Here is a 19,627-nt window from a genome sequence, read left to right as displayed (position 1 = left end):
CCACCTGGTCCCCCCTTCCCACCAGGCCCCCTCCCACCTGGCCCCCTCCTCACCTGGCCCACTACTTGTGAAGGCTTCAGTGCAACCTCTCTGTTCATGTCTGGAGTGTTTGTCATGAGGTCAATCAGAGGTTTATTTCCAGACCCCAGAGGTGCCGAGGGTGTCGGCAGTTGCCGGTCTCCCCTGGCTTCTGGGGCGCCGCACAGGTCGAGGAGTGGGAGGCCAGCAAGGGGCGTGCTCTCGGCCTTTGGGGCGATGGTGAGCTGGTCTAGTTGGACGTCTACGAGAACAGCCTAGGGGACAACACAGGACAGGGACATCAGTCTCGAGGGACTTTCTTCTCGTCATCACAGTGGGCAACGTGGCCTGCCTCATACCCCCAGGGAGGCCCAAGGCAGGACAGCTAGGACGGGGCCTAAGTGAGCGGAGGTACTGGCCTTTGGGGGTGTGTCCTGACCCACGGTCTCCTCTGCTCTGCAGCCACCTCCAGGGACACACCCCTCCAGCCTACGGCCAACAGCAGAGTGCCCGCCAGCCCCTCATTGCTGCCTTGCTTCCCACATCCCTTCCACCCTAGATCTCTCCTCCGTCAAGCACAGGAAAAAGCGTGTTATTTTCTCCTCAGGAGATCGGAGGCCTGGCGTCCTCCCTGACAGCTGGACGTGGAGGCATCACAGGCCCCGCACCGTCAAGGCCACTCCGTGGGCCTACAAGCTCCAGTCTCCACACCTGCCTCCATGCACCCAGGGTGGATCTCGACTCTTCCTGTACCTCATCCGGGGATGTGTTTCCAGCTGTGTCTGCCTGGGTCACAGTGGCTTCTGTAGTGGTATTTTGTGTGACAGGAAAATCGCTCTTTTCTGGAGAAAAACGAAGTGCCTGTGGCACAGCAGACGGGGGAGAAACACTGTCATCAGACGCTGAGTCCCACGGCCTGGAGGCACCCTGCCTGCTGCCCTCGGCTGCAGGAGCGTTTCTGTGGAGGAGAGGGGAAGGTGTGTGAGGGGCGCTCTGTAGTGAGACCCTGTCCGGCCATCACTAGGGAAGCCACTCAGGTCTAGAGAAGCGTCGTGCAGCAGAAGGAGCCCGGCCCGGGTCCGGCTGGACCAGCGATGGCCTTCGGACCTCAGGGGCTCGCCCTAACCCTGCATGTCCTCTTCCACGTGACAGGGCCTGGACGGCTTTGCAGGAAACTTTGAGCCTCTTTACAATCAGTAAAGAGGAGGAAAGGAGATTCTGTTGCCCCATGAGAAGGAGCGGGGACCTTCTCACACAAGAGCCCCGCTTCTCAAGGCCACGTAAACAGGCACTGACTCCCGTCATCACCACAGAGCCCACGGCAGCATCTGCGTCACTGTGACAGGCCCCACATGAGCAAGAGTGTCACCGCCACAGAACCTGCACGAGCATCTGCGTGTGAGAACCTTAAGTTTTACTTGGACAGACACCCACGCTGTTGTTGCTGTTGTTGTTAGGTACTGTCCAGTCGGCTCTAACTCGTAGTGACCCTTGTACAATACACTGCCCAGCTGTGACCAGCCCCGCCATCCCTGCTACCCCTGAGCCCACCGTGGCAGCCACTGTGTCAGGCCATCTTGTTGAGGGCCTTCCCCTCTCTCACTGACCCTCCAGTTTACCCAGCATGACATCCCTCTCCAGGGCATGGTCCCTTCTGACAACGTGAGCAGAGTAAGGAGATGAAGTCTGGCCGTTCTCACTTCCAAGGACCATCTAGTTGCATTTCCTCCGGGAGAGATCTCTTCATTCTTCTGGCAGTCCATAGTATTTTCAGTATTCTTTGCCAGCACAACTCTAAGGCATTAATTCTTCTTTCGTCTTCCTTATTCATGGTCTAGCTTTCACATACATATAAGGCAACTGAAAATACCAAGGCTTGGGTTAGATGCACCTTAGTCTTCAGAGAGACATCTTTGCTTTTCAGCACTTTAAAGAGGTCTTTTGCAGATTTGCCCAGTGCAATACGTCATCTGATTTCTTGACTGCTGCTTCAATTGGTGTTGATTATGGAACCAAGTAATAGGAACTCTTTGAAAACTTCAATCTTTTCTCCATTTATCGTGATGCTGCTTATTGCTCCAGTTATGAGGATTTTCATTTTCTTTACATTGAGGTGTAATCCATACTGAAGACTGTAGTCTTCAATCTTCATCAGTAAGTGATTCAAATCATCTTTACTTTCAGCAAGCAAGGTTGCGTTGTCTGCCTATCACAGGCTGTTATTAAGTCTTCCTTCCAATCCTGATGCCACATTCCTCTGCATATATCCCAGCTTCTTGGATTATTTGCTCAGCATACAGATTGAATAAGTATGGTGAAAGGATACAACCCTGATGCACTCCCTTCCTGATTTTAAATCATGCAGTATCCCCTTGTTCTGTTGGAATGACAGCCTCCCTGTCTATTACAGGTTCCTCATGAGCACAATTAAGTGTTCTGGAATTCCCATTCTTCTCAATGTTATCCATAATTTGTTATGATCCACACAGTCAAATGCTTTTGCATAGTCAATACAACACAAGTAAACATCTTTCTGGTATTCTTTGCTTTCAGTCAAGATGCATCTCACATCAGCAATGATACCCTTTGTTCCACATCTTCTTCTGAATCCAGCTGGCATTTCTGGAAGTTCCCTGCTGCTAAAGAGGCAGGGAGGCTGCATCTTCTGACCTCCTCTAACCCCACAAGAGGAGGACAGAATCACCATCAGTAGCCCATCAGTAGTATTCCTGGGAGGCCAGATATGCCGCCTCCTTCCTGTCCTTTCACCAACCCTGACACCAACCATTCTTCCCACAGCACCCACCACCTCTTTGCTGGGTTCGATAATTCACTGCAGTGGCCACACAGAACTCATAGGTTATGGAGTTTATTAGGGAAGCACCAGGCTACAATTCAAGTTCAGAAATACACTCAGTCACTCGCAGCCAGCCGTCTCACTTAGCAGCCGGCAGTCTCAGTAGCACATCGCTCTCTCAGCAGTGCGCGTCTCTCACGTCTCTCAGCAGTGTGTGTCTCTCTCACATCCCTCAGCAGCACGTCCTTCCCAGCCAGCAGTCAGAGAGAGTCCTTCTGCCTCTAGGAGGGCTCCTTTTGAGCCTGGCAGAGTGGCCCAATCCAACCAATTCCAACATCAGAGTTCTACACGCCTGAGAGTGAGTGAACTTCCCAGAAAATTACTTTGTGCTGCTCCCAACAGAAATACCCCAGGTGGATAACTTTAACAATCAGGAGCTACTCAGTTGCTCACAGCAAATTCCACCACAGAGTTTACAAAGACCTATGGCTAGAAAAGCCACGCTATGTAATTTACACCACACCTGCCAATCATTTTTCAATTATCTTCAGCAAGATATTAATGGTACTGTTTGATAATTTCTGTGGGATCACTTTTCTTTGGAATGGGTACAAATATGGATCTCTTCCAGTTGGTTGGTCAGGTAGCTATCTTCCAAATATCTTGGCATAGATGAGTAAGCACCTCCAGCAGGGCATCCATTTGTTGAAACATCTCAATGTGTATTCCATCAATTCCTGGAGCCTTGTTTTTTGCCAATTCTTTCAGTGCAGCTTCAACTTCTTCCTTCGATACCATTGGTTCTTGATCATATGCCACCTCCTAAAATGGATGAAGATCTACCAGTTCTTTTTGGTACAGTGACTGTGTATTCCTTCCATCTTATTTTGATGTTTCCTGCATCGGTCAATATTTTGCCCACAGAATCTTTCAATATTGCAACTCAAGGCTTGAATTTTTTCTTCAGCTCTTTCAGCTTGAGAAATGCCAAGCATGTTCGTTCCTTTTGGTTTTCTAACTCCAGATCTTTGCACATTTCATTTTAATTACTGACTTTGTCTTCTTGAGCTGGTCTTTGAAATCCTCTGTTCAGCTCTTTTATCTTGTCATTTCTTCCATTTGCTTTAGGTATTCTCTGTTCAAGGGCAAGGTTCAGAGTCTCTTCTGACATCCATTGTAGTCTTTTCTTCCTTTTCTGTCTTTTTAATGACCTTCTGCTTTCTTTATGTATGATGTTCTTGATGTCATCTCACAGTTTATTTGGTGTTTGGTCACTGGTGTTCAATGTGTCAAATCTGTTCTTCAGATGGTCTCTAAATTCAGGTGAGATATAATCAAGATCATATTTTGGCTCTCATGGACTTGGTCTAATTGTCTTCAGCTTCAATTTGAACTTGCATATGAGCAGTTGATAGTTTGTTCCACAGTCAGCTCCTGGCCTTGTTTTTACTGAAGGTACTGAGCTTCTCCATCGCCTCTTTCCGTAGATGTAGTCAATCAGATTCCTGTGTGTTCTGGTGGGTGAGGTCCACATGTGTAGCTGCCATTTATGTTGTTGAAATAAGGTACTGTCAATGAGTAAGTCATTGATCTTGCAAAATTCCATCATGCTAGCTCCAGCATTATTTCTATCACCAAGGTCATATTTTCCAACTGTAGGTGATTCTTCTTTGTTCCCAACTTTTGCATTCCAATCACCACTGATAATCAACACATCTTGATTGCATGTTTGGTCAATTTCAGAACGCAGAAGTTGGTAAAAATTTTCAGTTTCCTCATCTTTGTGTAATTTTTTTTCACAAATGTTGATCACCAGCCTTCCTAAACATAAGTGCCCTGCCCATGTTTCTACTAGCAATGTTCCAGAACACCCCCCCCCCCTCGAATCCCTCCCAGCTAGGGTGAGCAGAGGGTCTGTAAACAGACCTCTCCTAGGTCCTGGGGTCTTGACCTTCCTGCTACTGGTGAGCTTGGCTGACTGGCTGTGCTCCAAGCTTTTTTCTCGCCTGGGCCTGTGGCCACACTGTTCATGTTCCCACATGTCCACTGACTTCCTTTACTGGGCTTTAGCCATCCAACTGTCTTCTCTTAATCCCAGCCTTGGTTAAGGTCTCCTGTTCTGAGACTGTCCACACTGCCTCCTAATTTTTCTTCTTTTCTTTCTATTTAAGATGCCAATTCATCTGAAATTTATTTCTCTATGATATAACATGGGGTCCAATTTAATTTTCTTCCAGAAAGATGGCAGCCTGCTTTGACTCACTTGTTAACACTCCATTGTCCTCTCAGTGAATATGCCCCCCACATCTGTCACATTTTAATCCTTCTCTGACTGGGAATTCTTCCAGAGTCTGTCTTCTGCTCACTTATCCACTCCTACGCCAACACTGTGTTCATCTGAACTGCATTTCTAACAGTGGTAAGCAACACCCACTTACTGTATTCCCTCCCCCACCCCCACCCTGAGTATTTTTTGGCTCTACCCTCAGGTGGCACAGAGTTCAGGCACTCAAGTGCTAACCAAAAGGTCAGTGATTCGAACCCACCAGCTTCTCAATGGGAGAAAGATATGGCAATCTGCTTCCATAAAATCAAAGCCTTGAAAACTCTATAGGGCAGTTCTACACTGCCCTACAGGATTGCTATGAGTTGGAATCAACTCAGTAGCAGTGGGTTTTGGTTATAAACTTTAAGATAGTTTTATCCAGCTAGAAAACACAACCCTGTAGGGATTATACTGGAATTACAGTAAATAAATACAATAGATTTGGGAGAATTGCCCTCTTATTATATTAATTCTTCTCATTCAAAAACATGACATACCTTTGAATACGTCCAGGTCTTATTTCATATTCTTGGGTAAGAGTTAGTAATTTTTAGAATCCAGGTATTGTGCCCTGCTGGTTATGTTTACACTCATTTTGTAACTTGTGTCTTTATTGTGAGTGGTGTATTCCCCCATCTCTAGTTTCTTGTGGATAAAATAGAAAAAATGATCCCTGTCTTTTCCACCTTTTCCCATTTTCTCAGGTTTTCCTGGGATCATGTATTAAAGTTTTTTCCAATGGCTCTTCAGAATCTGCTCTGATGATATAGTTTCCGGTCCACTGTGCTGACACGGGTCCCTGGGTGCCATGGATCATGTCCCCAAAAGAGAAATGTGGAAATTCTAACTCCTACACCTATAAACACGACCATCTGGAGAGAGGGGTTTTTATCTGATATGTTCGTGACGGCACTTGGACCGGGATGGGCCCTAAGCCTCATCACTTCTGAGCGTGTCTGATAGAAAAAGTAGAAAAGACACAGGTACACACTTGAGGAGAGACCACGTGAGCACCCGTCTACAAGCAGAGGAAGATACCGGAACCTGGGAGAGGCCCACAGAAGAAATCAACACCGCTGAATTTGGATTTGGACTTTCAGACTTCAGAATTGCGACAAAATAAATGTGTGTTCTTTAAAGTCATCTGCTTATGGTGTCTGCATTGCAGCAGTGATAGGAGACCAAGCCACCCTGTCCCACAGCACCCTTGCACATCTACAATCAGCCTGACTCAGAGCATGCTATTCTTTTGACACGCTGATGCATTTCCTTTGCCAGTATCTTCTGCAGTTCGTTTGTTTTCACGTAGCGATGTTTTAAACAATATCAGTTTTCGTTTCTAGGTCTTTTCATTTAGTTATCTTGTTTGGCTATTCGAACGAATTGGGGGACTGTCCGTCATTGCAGCCTAAGAATGTTAACTGTGGAGATTTGACTGATTGACTCAAAAGGCTGCGTGCGACTCAGCTGTCGCGCCATCAGAACTAAGCGCCTTTTCCCATCTTTAATCACCTTTCCAAGTTCTGATCATGGCTTACATTTCCTACCTTTCCTTGGGCCAATTCAGATAACCGGTTGTCTCCCTAAGGTTTGCACACTGACTGGCAGACAGTGGCCACAGGACTCCCTCGTTCCTTCTTCTGTGTCCTCGCCATTTCTCATTATGGTCTCGTCTATTTTGCCTAAGGTCTCCCCACTGCCATTTCAGGGGAGGGGTTGGCTCAGAGGGCCTCAGGCCCCGAGCGTGGCTGCCCCACAAGAGGTGGGAGGCCAGTGCGCCCCACCCCAGGTGAGACACCAGGAGAGCACTGTCCCACAGCACCTCCTGAGATGACAGGAATGTCGTGCAGCTGTGCTGACCACACAGCGACCCCTGGCCGGGCAGCTACCGAGCACCTGAAACGTGGCTCCTACAGCTGAGGGCCCGCCCTCGGGATTTGTTTACCGTCGTGGGGATTTAAACGGCCACACGTGGCTGGTGGCCTCCTCAGCGGGCAGCGCAGGTGCTCCCCTGCTCCCTGGCACCTTGGCAGCTCAGCCCAGTCCCACAGGCCGCCCTGACATCCCATCTCCCGCTCAGGGCCCAGGCAGCTTTGGCCACTGTCTCCCCCAAATCCCTCGCTCTCGGGGCTCCCCACTGCTGGTCTCACCCAGGAACCCCAGAGTCCAAGGCCTTACGTGCCTTGTGCCCTGAGCCTCTGTAGCTAGCTGCTCGAGAGCCAGACTGACACTGGACTGGAAAATGGGGAAACAGAGGCAGCTGGAGGTCCCCATGTTCCCAGAATCTCTCAGCCTTGCCCACCAACTGACTGGCCCCTCTCTCTCACCTTGCAGATCGCTGTCGGGGCTCGGAGGAAAGTCTCCGAGCTCGCACACACTGGGGAGATGCCCGAGCCCGTGGCAGGGTCCGTGGTGTCATTAGCGGGAGCCCAGAGAGGCGGTGGCTGGCAGGGGTGGGCATGGCCAGCGCACGTTTTGTGCTCACGGGGGTCCTCATGCTGGGGAGAAGGCTTTGAGAGGCAGGCCCAGATGAACGCCTGACAGGAGTGCTATGGACCACCCTGGAGAAGATGAGGACAGACAGAGACGTCAGCAAGGTGATCTCAGCAAGATCTCCCGACTCAACCAAAGTGCTCCCGCAGCAGGACGTGCTGCAGCTTAACAGAGAGGTGCCAGCCGGGAGCCTGGGGGTCTCCAGCACGGGCAGGTCTCCCCAGAAACCTGGCTGTGTGTCAGGCTTCTGACGGGCAATGCCTTCTCCCTCGGTCCTCACTGGGGACCGACCATCAGATCAAATCTGACTGTGCTCTAAGGAAGTCTTCATAGGCGATTTATATTACTGTAAACGTTCCCATCAGGAGTCCGGGCCCACGGTGGTATCTGGTGGGGCCCACGGACACGTTGGCAGATTTCCATTGCCCAGTTGCAGGCTGCCTACACCAGGTATGAGCACAAGTGAGTTTAGTAGGGACACTGGCTCCTGTCCCCCACGCATCTCTCCTCACATCCCTGGCAGTGCCCATGGCTTCGACACCAACGTACCCTCCTAACCCGATTCGTGCTGTTGTGGAGAGAGGAGGGAGGCTGAGCAAAGCCGACTGCTTGCTTACAACAAACGAGTCGTGAGCATACTGCCCACCCAGACCCCAAGGGAGGGCCGGGGACAGCACAGCTCTTGGCCCGTCAGCCATCAAGGGCAGTCTATGTCCTGCAGAGTCTGAATGGTGGAGCACAGGGCACTTTCAGGGCAGCGAGCGGACCCGGGATGATACTGCCACGGTGGACACGGGCCACTGTGCGTTTATCAAAGCCCTCAGGACTGCATGGCACAGAGTGACCCCCATGTGAACTGCCATCTTGAGTTAGCATGTTGCTGTTGGCTCACCCAGTGTCATAAACGTCACACAGGAACACAGGAGGTTACACTGGGAGACTCTAGTGGGAAGGGAGTATCTGAGAACTCTCTAGACTTCCTGCTCCATTTTTTCATAAGCTAAAATTGCTCTAAAAAATGAAATCCAACAGTTAATTAAGCCTGAAAACAAACGGATAACTAACCCTAACCGAAAAGGAAGGGTGCCATAAAATTGCTGAAGCGCTCAATAAAGCCCTGCAGGTGCGAGCAATGGCCAAGTGGCCAAGGGTTACGGGCCGCCAACAATGAGCAGCTGCAAGCACAGGGCAGAGCACTCGCACTGCTCTAGTGGACAGCGGACAATGGAGGGCCGACATGGGAATGAAACATGAACAACACTACACCCGGAAGCAAGTTAAAGAGTTACTTAATATCATTAATAAGCCCAAACAAAACAAAAGGTTGCCAGGCAACCCTGGATGACAGGCCCAAGATCCCAGAGCCAAGGGACCATAATTTGGGTAACCTTTTCGTTTCTACTCATCATTTTAGTTCCTTAGTTCTTCAGCCAATCACAATATGTAGGTAATTTACTCACAGGCATGTCCTTCGAGGGTGGGAAGGGCAGGCTGAGAGACCCTGACCCACGATCAGTCAGCTCTGGTCAGTACAGAGCCCCCATCACTGCACTTCGTCTGTTTACAGCGCTGTGCTTGCAGACAAGCTCCCACAAGCCACGTTCCCTTTCTGGTATGTCTTCCTGCCGTGGAAGGCTTAGGTGGAAATGTACAATCACCACACCTAAGCCAGCCCGTGCTGTCCCCGGCGCCCTGGATCTCTGCCTGGCTTCCTGGCAGCCCCACCACAAGCTCCACTGACAGTCCTCAGAGTCACCCAGGAGGCAGGGGCGACGTCCTCCTTCGCACAGGAAACCGAGGCACAGGGAGGTAAAGTGGGCCAGGAGGCGGCTGGCCCGCTCCACTCTCCCTCTTCGCCATGGCCAAGGTCCCACGTGCTCAGACTGGAGGTGAGGCATCACACATCTGAGAAGGCAGTGAGGTCAGTGGCAATGTCAGCCCATCCTTAGCAGCATAGTAAAAAGGATACAGAGTCCCCCTTCAGTTACCTTCCAGCTGACGTGCATGACTGTGGCCTCTGTGCCCGAGAGCACCGGGGGGCTGCGCTGACTGGGGACTCCCCTGCAACAGAGAGGGTGAGGGGTACAGTCAGTCATGGTGGCAAGTGGGAAAACCCATCCCGGGGTCTTCACCAAACGGACAGGTCTCCTGTAAAGGCCTCATCTTCCCAACTTCTGCACAGATGGTCCGGGAGGCACCCACAGGCCAGACGAGTCACAGGGTCAACCTGCCACATGCAGGAGGCACGAGAGGGTGCATGGTCCTCCCTCTGCGGCCCTAAGGGGTCCACCAAGACCAGGCCTTTATAATTAACTGAAGGCTGCAGAAGAGAACAGTTCAATGGGACCCTCGGCTGACATGACCCTGAGACTAGAAGAAATAGATGGTGCCCGGCTACCACTGTCAACCACTCAGAAAGGGATCAGTGCAGGAGATCCTGGAGAGAGTGGGAGAGCAACGTGGAAGAAAACTCAAAACCATAAAAAAGACCAGGCTCACTGGTCTGACAGAAACTGGTGAAACCCCTGAGACTATGGCCCCGAGGCACCCTTCAGGCCTAGAATTGAACTCACTCCTGTGGCTTCCAGCCAAACAGGTGTATGAGGTGAACATTTGCACCAGGTGGGCACACTCCTTACAGCAGTCAAGCACGAGAGATCAGAAGGGCAGTATTTGCACCAGGAGACAGCTCAGGGCAGGAATGCCCAGGAAAGACACAGGGAAAGACAAACACAGGGAGGAAGTGGGAAGAGAGCTGTTGCACTGTGGGATTGAGTCAGTGTCATGAAATAAAATGTGCACAAACTGCTGTACGGAAAAGGAATTTGCTCTGTAAACTTTCACCCAAATCACAATTTTAAAAAAAGAGAGAAGGAAAAAAAAAAATCACTGTCACTCACAATCCAGATTTTAAAAAGAAACCTAACTTACACTAAAGAAAAAACAAAAAGAAGAAACGAGGCCCTTCGGCACCTGGCCCTCCCCCGGCCCCTTCCACCCCACGGGACAGGACGACGTGGGCAGGGCAGGCAGGCTTGGGGGGTGAGTGAGTGAGGCCTACCTGTGGGGCGGCTCCCAGGAACTCGCTGGGCACGGGCACACAGAGACTGCGCCGTGAGGTGCTCAGGCCCCCAGGCCAGCCCAGCACAGCCACACACACTGCCACATCCCTGAACCACGGCACTCCCAGGGTAAGAACACACTACGGGCTGATGTGCATTTCACGGCCGGCCGAGCACTCGCCCGTGTATGACCACCCCAGGCTTCACAAGGTGATGGGACAGGCTCAGAGGGCCCGCAGTCCCCCGGACCCGAGCACGGCTCGACGAGGACCCAGACCGCTGTCCGTCCACTTGACCAGGCAGCTCCAGGAGCTCAGCAGGGGGGCCGCTGAGAGGGCAGCCACAGCCCCAGGAAAGCCCTCACCCCCAGAAGCTGTCAGGGACTCATCGAGTCCCCGCCAAATACGGGTGGGAGTCCTGACCCAGTACCTGGGACGTGATCCCGCCTGGGGAAAGGGTTTGCTTCCCTCTGTGATGTTAATGAGGCCCGACCAGCGCTGGTGGCCTCATCACTCTGACTCGGGGGGCAGCACAGACACAGGGACAAGCAGGCATCAGCCCGGAGGAGACAGATGCCACGTGGAGGTCGCCATGGCCCAGCGCTGCGGCTACAGAGTTGACACAGTGGCCTGAACTTGGACTTCCCACCTCCTGGACTGTGCGACAATGATCTCTGTTCCTCAACACTGGGCACTTGTGGCGCTGCTGCTGCGGCAGCGCTAGGACCGTGGATGACACCAGGGACACCAAACTCTGGTAGCACAGTGCCTAAGACATCCGACTGCTAACCAGAAGGTCAGCGGTTCAAACCCACCAGCCACTCCGTGGAAGCAAGGCTGGGCAATCTAATTCTGTAAAGATTTGCTGCCTCAAAACCCAGTGGGGGTTGCTATGAGTCAGAACCCATTCAGTGGCAGGGGGTTTGGTTGTTTTCAGTTTTGGAAGGACACTGAGGCTACTCCCCAACCGCTCTCCTCCAGTCCTCCCACTCGGTGAACACCCGCCCCAGGGGTCAAGCCAGAACCCTCGGGGTCACGTGATGCCCCTCCCTGTGCCCGCACTGCCTCTCGCTCTGCCAGAGTGGCACGCAGGCTGGAGTATTCCCACCACCTCACAGCACCACCCCAGTGCTGGTCCAGGAGGCTCCCCGGTGGCTTCGCCAAGGGCCACCTCCTGGGTCAGATCCGCTCACCGGCCCGTCCTGGGAGGGTCCTTCACGGGCGATCGTCCCTGATGGGCCGCTCTGTCTAAATTCCTCCCCATGCACGCCCATCAACATGACGCCATCTTTGTGACACTTATTTGATAACGTTTCTTATCTTTTACCATTAAGATGTAAATTCTAGGAGAACATCCTTACATCCCTTGTACGTAAAAGAGTGACAAGTACATAAGAAGACATTCAATCCAACGGCTCATTCCTAAAAGGTAGTCACGCACAACAAGGATGTGAGGAGCTGAGGAACACTCGGATTGGCCAGAAATGACAAAAACCTCAGAGCCTCCCGCCACCTAGAGAACCTGTGCCCCGAACGGAGAAGACCATGACGGTCGTCACTGTAAAGGCACACCTTTCTACCTCACACAACTTTGTGAGACTAGCTCACTCAACGTCTGTGGAACACCACCTACCACCTGCTAGACGCCATGCGGGAGCAGACAGGGAGAGCCCAAGCAGAGTATGGCAATCTCATGGACTTGATCGGAGTCAGCAGGATTAGCCGGCATTTGCGGGGCCACCTACCAGAAACTTCAGTGGGACCCCTCAAGTCCTGGGCTGAGTACTAAGCAGCACACATGTGGGGTAAGACTCCGTAAAGGTGAGTCAAGCACAACCACTGGGAACGACTATCTGAACTCACACGGGCTGGAAACACTTGCCTTCCAGCCAGCCAGAGCTGAGAAGCCTTGCTGAAGACACAGGTACCCAGTTAGGGCTGCAGAAAGACCACCCTCAGCAGTAGGACCACAGTAGCCGGGAGGGAAGGCTGTGCTCGAGCTGCCTGAACGCTTCAACGGAGTCTCAAAAGGATCAAACTATTTGAAACTTTACTTCCTGACAAAGCAAAACTCATCTTTAAGGAAAACAACAAAATCCAGACATTCAAAAATGTAAAATTCACAATGTCCAGCAACAACCAAAAATTATTAAACATGCAAAGAAGCAAGGAAATGTGACCACAAGCAGGAAAAGGAAATGATGTCAACCGACTCAAAAATGACCAAACCAAACTCACTGCCATTGAGTGGATTCTGACTCACAGCAACGCCCACTGGGTTTCTGAGGTGGTAACAGGAGAAAGACAGAGAAACTACGTCAGAAGTTAGAAATTAACTGGATGGACTTAACTGCAGATGGGGTGCACATGAGCAGAAGGCATGATAACAGCAGCCATCCAAAGTGAAACACAAGAAAAAAGGCTGGGGGAGAAACAGGGCCTTGATGGCCCGTGGGACAACACTAAGAGGCTGTCCTGGTTCCCTAGTGCCACTCTGACAGGAAGGTAACAAAAGGGATGCTTGAACAAGCAGGAGTTTATTCTCCTACAATTTGAGGCCAGAAGTCCAAGTTCCAAGTGCCGGGCTCTGGGGGCCGGGTGAAAGCCCCTCAACCTTGGGCTTCAGCTCTGCCTCCTGCTCCCAGCCCACTGAAATTGGAGGCTTTTCTTCACTCAGACAGCTGCTGGCAGCTGAGGCCGACAAGCCCAAGGTTGACAAGTAAAAAGGCATGGTCCTGACATTACCAAACCACACAGCAGGCCATTGATTCAAGTCCATTGAAAGTCCCAACATCAGCAGGGCAACGTGGCAGGCTGCTGACCAACGACTTGGCTACATGCAGGGCTCAAGTGTACCACAAGCTGGAGCCCTCCCTCACAGCTGCTCCTTATACACGGGAAGCAGGCCACTTCCCTAAAACAGCTACTCAGCTGCTCCAGTAGACTCCACCAGGGAACCGATGGCCAATCTCACCATGGGAAATAGCTGCATCCAGCTGGCCAGCCACTCAAAACCTGGCCCAGCCAAGTTGACACACAACCTTAACTACCACACAGGCCTAACATACATTAATTAAGGGGCCCTGGTAGCACTGGAGGAGCTCTAGGGGTGTAGTGCCTAAGGCACTTGACTGCTAACTAGAAGGCTGGTGGTTCAAACCCACCAGCCACTCCTCAGAAGGAAGATGGGGCAATCTATTTTCGTAGTGATACTGCCTCAGATACCCAAGGAGGGGTCACTATGAGTTGGATTCGACCCGACGGCAGTGAGTTTGGTTTGCTTTGGTAGCACAGTAAGGAGTGCTGATGGTGTAGTGCCTAAGAGATTTGACTGCTAACCAGAAGGCTGGCGGTTCAAACCTACCAGCCATTCTGCAGAAGGAAGACTGGGTAATCTACTTCCATAAAGATTTACTGCCTTGGAAGCCCAATGGGGGTTGCTATGAGTTGGAATGAACTCAATACCAGTGAGCCTGGTTTTTTGATTTGGTAGCACAGTGGTTAAGCCCTTGGTTGCTAACCAAAAGGTTGGTGGTTCAAACCTACCAGCTGCTCTACAGGAGAAACATGAGGCAGCCAGCTTCCACAAAGACTGACAGTCTTGGAAACCCCATGGTGCAGTTCCACTCTGTCCTCTAGGGGCGCTGTGGGTCAGAATGGACTCCACGGTAGTGGGTGTGGTTTGGGCTTTGCTTCTGTGAAGACTGACAGCCTTGGAGACCCTGTGGGCAGTTCCACTCTGTCCTCTAGGGGCGCTGTGGGTCAGAATGGACTCCACGGCAGTGGGTGTGGTTTGGGCTTTGCTTCTGTGAAGACTGACAGCCTTGGAGACCCTGTGGGCAGTTCCACTCTGTCCTCTAGGGGCGCTGTGGGTCAGAATGGACTCCACGGCAGTGGGTGTGGTTTGGGCTTTGCTTCCATGTGATTGACAGCCTTGGAGACCCTGTGGGGCAGTTCCACTCTCTGCTACAGACTCTAATTAATTCATTAAGTAGAGATCCAGGAAATAAAGGGAAAGCAAGAAAACGTGAAGAAGTATGGCTGAAACTTTTCAGCTTTGGTTAAAAATGTCAACCCACAGATCAAAAAGCTTAAGAAATCCCAAGCAGAATAAAACAAAGACAGACACATCAAACTGCTGAAATAATCAGTTTGCTGAAAACAGCAATAAAGAGAAAACCTTAAAAGCAGCCAAAGAACAAGGACCTATAACACACAGGGGCTGGTCAGAAGGCAAGAACCCCACTGACTTCTCATCTGCACAATGTATGCTGTCCTCTGGGAGACAGCGCATGATGCTGTGAATGGACTGAGGAAAAAGAAACAAAGGACCTGTCATCACCGAAACAAGCAGTTTGTTAAAACTTTAAGAAGACTGTCTTCAAGATGTTTAAAACAGACTAAAATCCATCTACTACTTACCAACAGAAAACTTGGGAATTTTACCCTGACTTGTGGGGGTCGGCATCACCTTTGTCTTGGAATCTAGATAGGAAGCCTGCTTTCTTGTACTCCCAGCTGTAGTCACTTGAGAAGATGCCGGCAAACTGAACGTAGAGTCCAGCCTTGGGCCTGCATCGTCCGGAGTCTGTGGTAGTGTCAGGGAAGCCGCGCTGGGCCCCTTGGGTGGTTCCACCGTGATCTCAGCACCATCAGCCGACTTGGTCTGCCAGCAGGAGGCGTCTGCAGGGCCTGACGGCTGAGGCTGCTGCTGGCCGGCCGGTCGGAGTCTGCTCAGATTCCTGGTGCTGGCCGGGGCCCGGGGACCATGTGCAGGAATACTTCCCAGTTCACCAGATTGAGCTGCACGAGCAAAGGCACAAAATCTAGTGATCGCTCAAGTTCATGTTATTTGTAAGTTAGGATGCTGTTTAACAAACACAAGATACACTATCTTCCCCATGTCTACCGTGAAACATCTTTAGATGAAGAAAATCATGTTTCTCCCATGATGACATCCAAACGAGAGATGCCGCATATGACCAAGAGCCCACATGCCTGTCACACAACCTCCCCAAACACTCGTCTGTCCCTGCGTCACCCTGCAGTGGCTGTGAGGCTGGAGGCTGTGCCACTGGTGCTCCAAACACCAGCAGGGCCACCCATGGTGGACACGTTTCAGCGGAGACTCGGAAGAAGGAAGGGGCCATCCACTTCACAGAGAACTGACCAGTGAAAACCTTACGGACAGCAGTGAAACACTGTCTGGTACATTACTGGAAAGCATCAAACCCAGGACAGCCCGTATTGCTGGTGGCTAAGCTCAGCAGCTCCTAAGGTACTAATTCTATCACAATGGCCAAGATGGATACACGCATCTAGAAACTCAAGCTCTGTCTGGACACAGATTACGTTGCCAGCAGAGATCGGCCCTAGTTAGGCAGATGGAAGCCGACAGTCTGGTCACCAAGTCCCTCACCCACCACCCACCCCATCTAGACAGGGGGTGGGGAGGGAGCAGGAAGTGCACCATCATAACCGGTCAGCTCCTTCAAAGTACCGGAAGGAAGCTGGGTGTGCTAACAATGAACACTGTAGAACAGAACAGCAGCAAACTGACCTGCACTGCACAATCTCGCCCAAACGACAAAGGACAGCAGGTCAGCTGGGATGGAAACACTCAGCACCTACGTGACGGGAGGCCCTGGGTGGAGCAGATGACCAAGGGCTGAGCTGTCAACTGAGAGGCTGGGGTTCCCCCGACTCAGAGGCACCTCAGAGGGAAGGCCTAGCAATCTCCTTCCAAAAGTGCAGCCGTGACAACCCTGTGGGGCCCAGTTCTGCTCCGAAACACGTGGGGGCACCACAGGCAGCAGCGTCCCAATGACAGCCGGTCCACCAGCAGGCGGCTGACGACGTACACGCTCACTCGGTAAGAGATCCTGAAGAAAAGCGTTCAGAGAATGACCGACACCACTGTGTATGTTTATAGGCGTCGGGCCGTTTTACGATGTCTGCCCCACACGTCACCTGATCCTACGGATCCAGTGGCTGCCACAACAGGCTCAAACAGGACAGCGACTGAAGACGGTGCAGCCCAGGCAGCGCTCTGTTGGTTATACACAGGCTGCTCTGAGTCAGAACCAAACTGACACCACCGCACAACAGCAGTGGTTTTGCCGCGTACAGTACAGAAGTGGACACACTCTGGGAGTCCCACTCGGTCTCACGCTACCTTAACCAGAGGTGGGGCTGCAGAAACAGAGCATGCAAGGGGGTGGGTGCACTAGGTTGGCCTGGCCCACTGCCCCCCGACATCCACTGTAACAGAGAGCGCCACCATTTGCTCAACGTGCGTCAGGCACTGGAGCTGGGCCAGGCCTACTGGACACCCAGGCTTCTGCTCCCCCAACACCGCCAGCCAGGCACTGGCACCCCATCCGTAAACAAGGAAACAAAGTTTGGTTCAGAAGCTGAGGGGCAGGGGTAGGGGCAGGGGCAGGACCCCAGACCCCAGCAGGCCGAGTCCAGACGGCACACTGCTCGCGTCTGCGAGCACAACGCACACGTGCTGTGTGAACTGTGGTCAGAGCCTGGTCAGAGCCCGCCAACAACCAGTGTGAACAGGATTCAACGCGACGTGGTGGCTTTCCTTGTCGCCTACCACGGCTCCTCTCCCTGACCAGCAGATGGCAGCCTTGGCTCGCTCGGGGAGATTAAAATGGCGGCTGCAGTAAACTGGGTGTGGGAGGGGGATTTCAGTAAGTGTCCTGGAGTTCCAGGGCCATAAACTCAATAATCTGGAACCGTCCTAGTTTGAAAGTTGGTGCCTGCCTACCCTTGTGCGGAGGCTGGTCTGAGGGTCTCGTCTCAGGCACTTGGCACACACGTACATCCCATCGTCACTGTGTGCAATACTGGGAACAGAGACCACCTGCGGCAGTGTGCCAGGATGGGGGGCCCTGACCCAGCGGGAGCGTGCCGGGACAGGGGACCCTGACACAGCAGGAGTGTCCCTGGACGGGGTCCTGACACAGAAGGGGTGTCCCAGGACAGGGACCCTGACACAGAGGGGGTGTCCCAGGACGGGAACCCTGACACAGCGGGAGCGTCCCGGGACAGTGTCCTCCTGGCCCAGCCTCCAGTCTGGTCCGGAGAGCCTGTGTGGTTCTTTCTGTAAGAGCAGCTGATTTGGGCCCCACCTGGAGGGAGGCCTGGGCCTGAGCCTGCAGTGTGACAGTCTCACCTTGGCCTCCTGCTGAAGCATCAGCTACGCTGGAAGTTGCCCCCAAAATAGGCCCCGAGGAAGAGGCCTTTTTTGCAAGACAGCCAGTGCGGCCAGGTGGCTTCAATAGGGTCCTCTTCAGCCCCAACTGAAACAAAATGTGAAAAAGCATAATCATCAAAGATGCCATCACCTATTACTCATTTCCGGGAAAGGACGGGTTTTAATCATTTCAAATCACATCACTATGAATTTAAGGAACTCGAGAAGTTTATCTTCAAAACCCTGCCTCACAAACAGCTGGGGCTCTTACACGGCAGATCCACTGGGCCCATCACTGCAGGGCCCAGCAATTTTAACAAGCCTGCCAGTGACTCTCAGGGCGCTACACCTGACCACTAATGCAGGGAAATACAGCAAACTGGGGATGGCCTCCTCGCAGCAACGCAGGGCTGGCTTCAGGAAAGCATGTGGCCCCCGTCTAAGGCAGGCAGGCCCCTGGAGGGAAGCGGAGTGGCCCACTGCTGCAGACAACGACCCAATGCTCAGGACCCATTCCTAAGCCCACCCACTCCTCAGAGACAGCCTAGCCTCCAGCTGCCGACTTCTCCCCATGCCAACTCACCTTGGCGGGCCCAGGCAGCGTTCTCTTGCCTGGTACCAAGTGGCTCCTGCCAGCCGGCATGGTGCCAGCATCCAGGGCCGCTGCAGGCTCCTCCGGGCGGGACCCATTATTCTGGAGCTTCATCCGGGAAGGACTAGCCGGCCTCTCTCTCTTGGGCTGAAATTGTGAATTCAGAATGTGAGGACAATGCCCACTGATACCACGGCTTCCACTGGGACCAACACCAGGCCCAGCTGTCGCCCCAGACGCTACACAGGTGCTCAATCACCAACTGGGGGAACAGAGCAGCTCACTTTCTCCACTGAATTATGACAGAGAAAAATGATGACGGATTTGCTTCCTCATTAGGAACAAAGTAAGATGACATTGAGACAGGTCATCCCAGGAGAGAGCCACCATGACAGGTCATCCCTGGAGCCACCAAGACAGGTCATCACAGGAGAGAACCACCACGACAGGTCGTCACAGGGGAGAGTCACCAAGACAGGTCATCACAGGACAGAACCACCATGACAGGTCATCACAGGAGAGAGCCACCAAGACAGGTCATCCCAGGACAGAACCACCAGGACAGGTCGTCACAGGAGACAGACACCAGGACAGGTTGTCACAGGAGAGAACCACCAAGACAGGTCGTCACAGGAGACAGCCACCAGGACAGGTCGTGCCAGCAGAGAGCCCCTCTACAGCTGCTCCTCAGTGGGGCTGCTTGAGGAGGCTGTGAGGACTGCAGCAGTTCAGAGACTTTAAGGAACCCTCGAGCAACGCTCACTCCCTCCCCCAGAGCTGGTGCTTGGTCACCATCAGTCTTCGATGTCTCATGCTGGGAACCGTTTCTCATTGGCCAGAGGAGCCAAACAAAGAATTACTTGCTGCCATTCGAGCATGCTTGTTCATTGCAAACACCTTTTTTCAACAACACAAACGGAGGCTGTACACATGGACTTCACCAGATGGAACACACAGGAATTATAGACTACATCTGTGGCAAGAGGTGGTGGAAAAGCTCAATATCTTTAGCCAAAGCCAGGCCAGGAGCTGATTATGGAACAGACCATCAACTGCTCATATGCAAATTCAACTTGAAGTTAAAGACAATTAAAACAAGTCCAAGAGAGCCAAAATATGATCTTGAATATATC

General features: G+C 52.2%; 1 protein-coding gene across 1 annotated transcript in view; it reads right to left on the bottom strand.

The window, feature by feature from the left end:
- The window catches only part of GTSE1 (G2 and S-phase expressed 1), a 32,213-nt gene that overhangs the window by 1,086 nt on the left and 11,500 nt on the right, over positions 1–19,627 (bottom strand). The window contains exons 4-11 of the mRNA XM_007955651.1: positions 18,486–18,641; positions 17,838–18,008; positions 17,474–17,569; positions 15,118–15,361; positions 9,623–9,695; positions 7,469–7,702; positions 772–976; positions 54–293 (exon numbers count right to left, since the gene is read on the bottom strand). Coding sequence (XP_007953842.1) covers positions 54–293; positions 772–976; positions 7,469–7,702; positions 9,623–9,695; positions 15,118–15,361; positions 17,474–17,569; positions 17,838–18,008; positions 18,486–18,641 — 1,419 coding nt within the window. The remainder of the gene's footprint in view (positions 1–53; positions 294–771; positions 977–7,468; positions 7,703–9,622; positions 9,696–15,117; positions 15,362–17,473; positions 17,570–17,837; positions 18,009–18,485; positions 18,642–19,627) is intronic.

This window comes from Orycteropus afer, unplaced genomic scaffold, assembly GCF_000298275.1.
Source record: "Orycteropus afer afer isolate SDZICR_OR568_19922 unplaced genomic scaffold, OryAfe1.0 scaffold00524, whole genome shotgun sequence".
In the NCBI taxonomy this organism is placed as follows: Eukaryota; Metazoa; Chordata; class Mammalia; order Tubulidentata; family Orycteropodidae; genus Orycteropus; species Orycteropus afer.
This window is presented reverse-complemented; position numbering and strand designations above follow the sequence as displayed.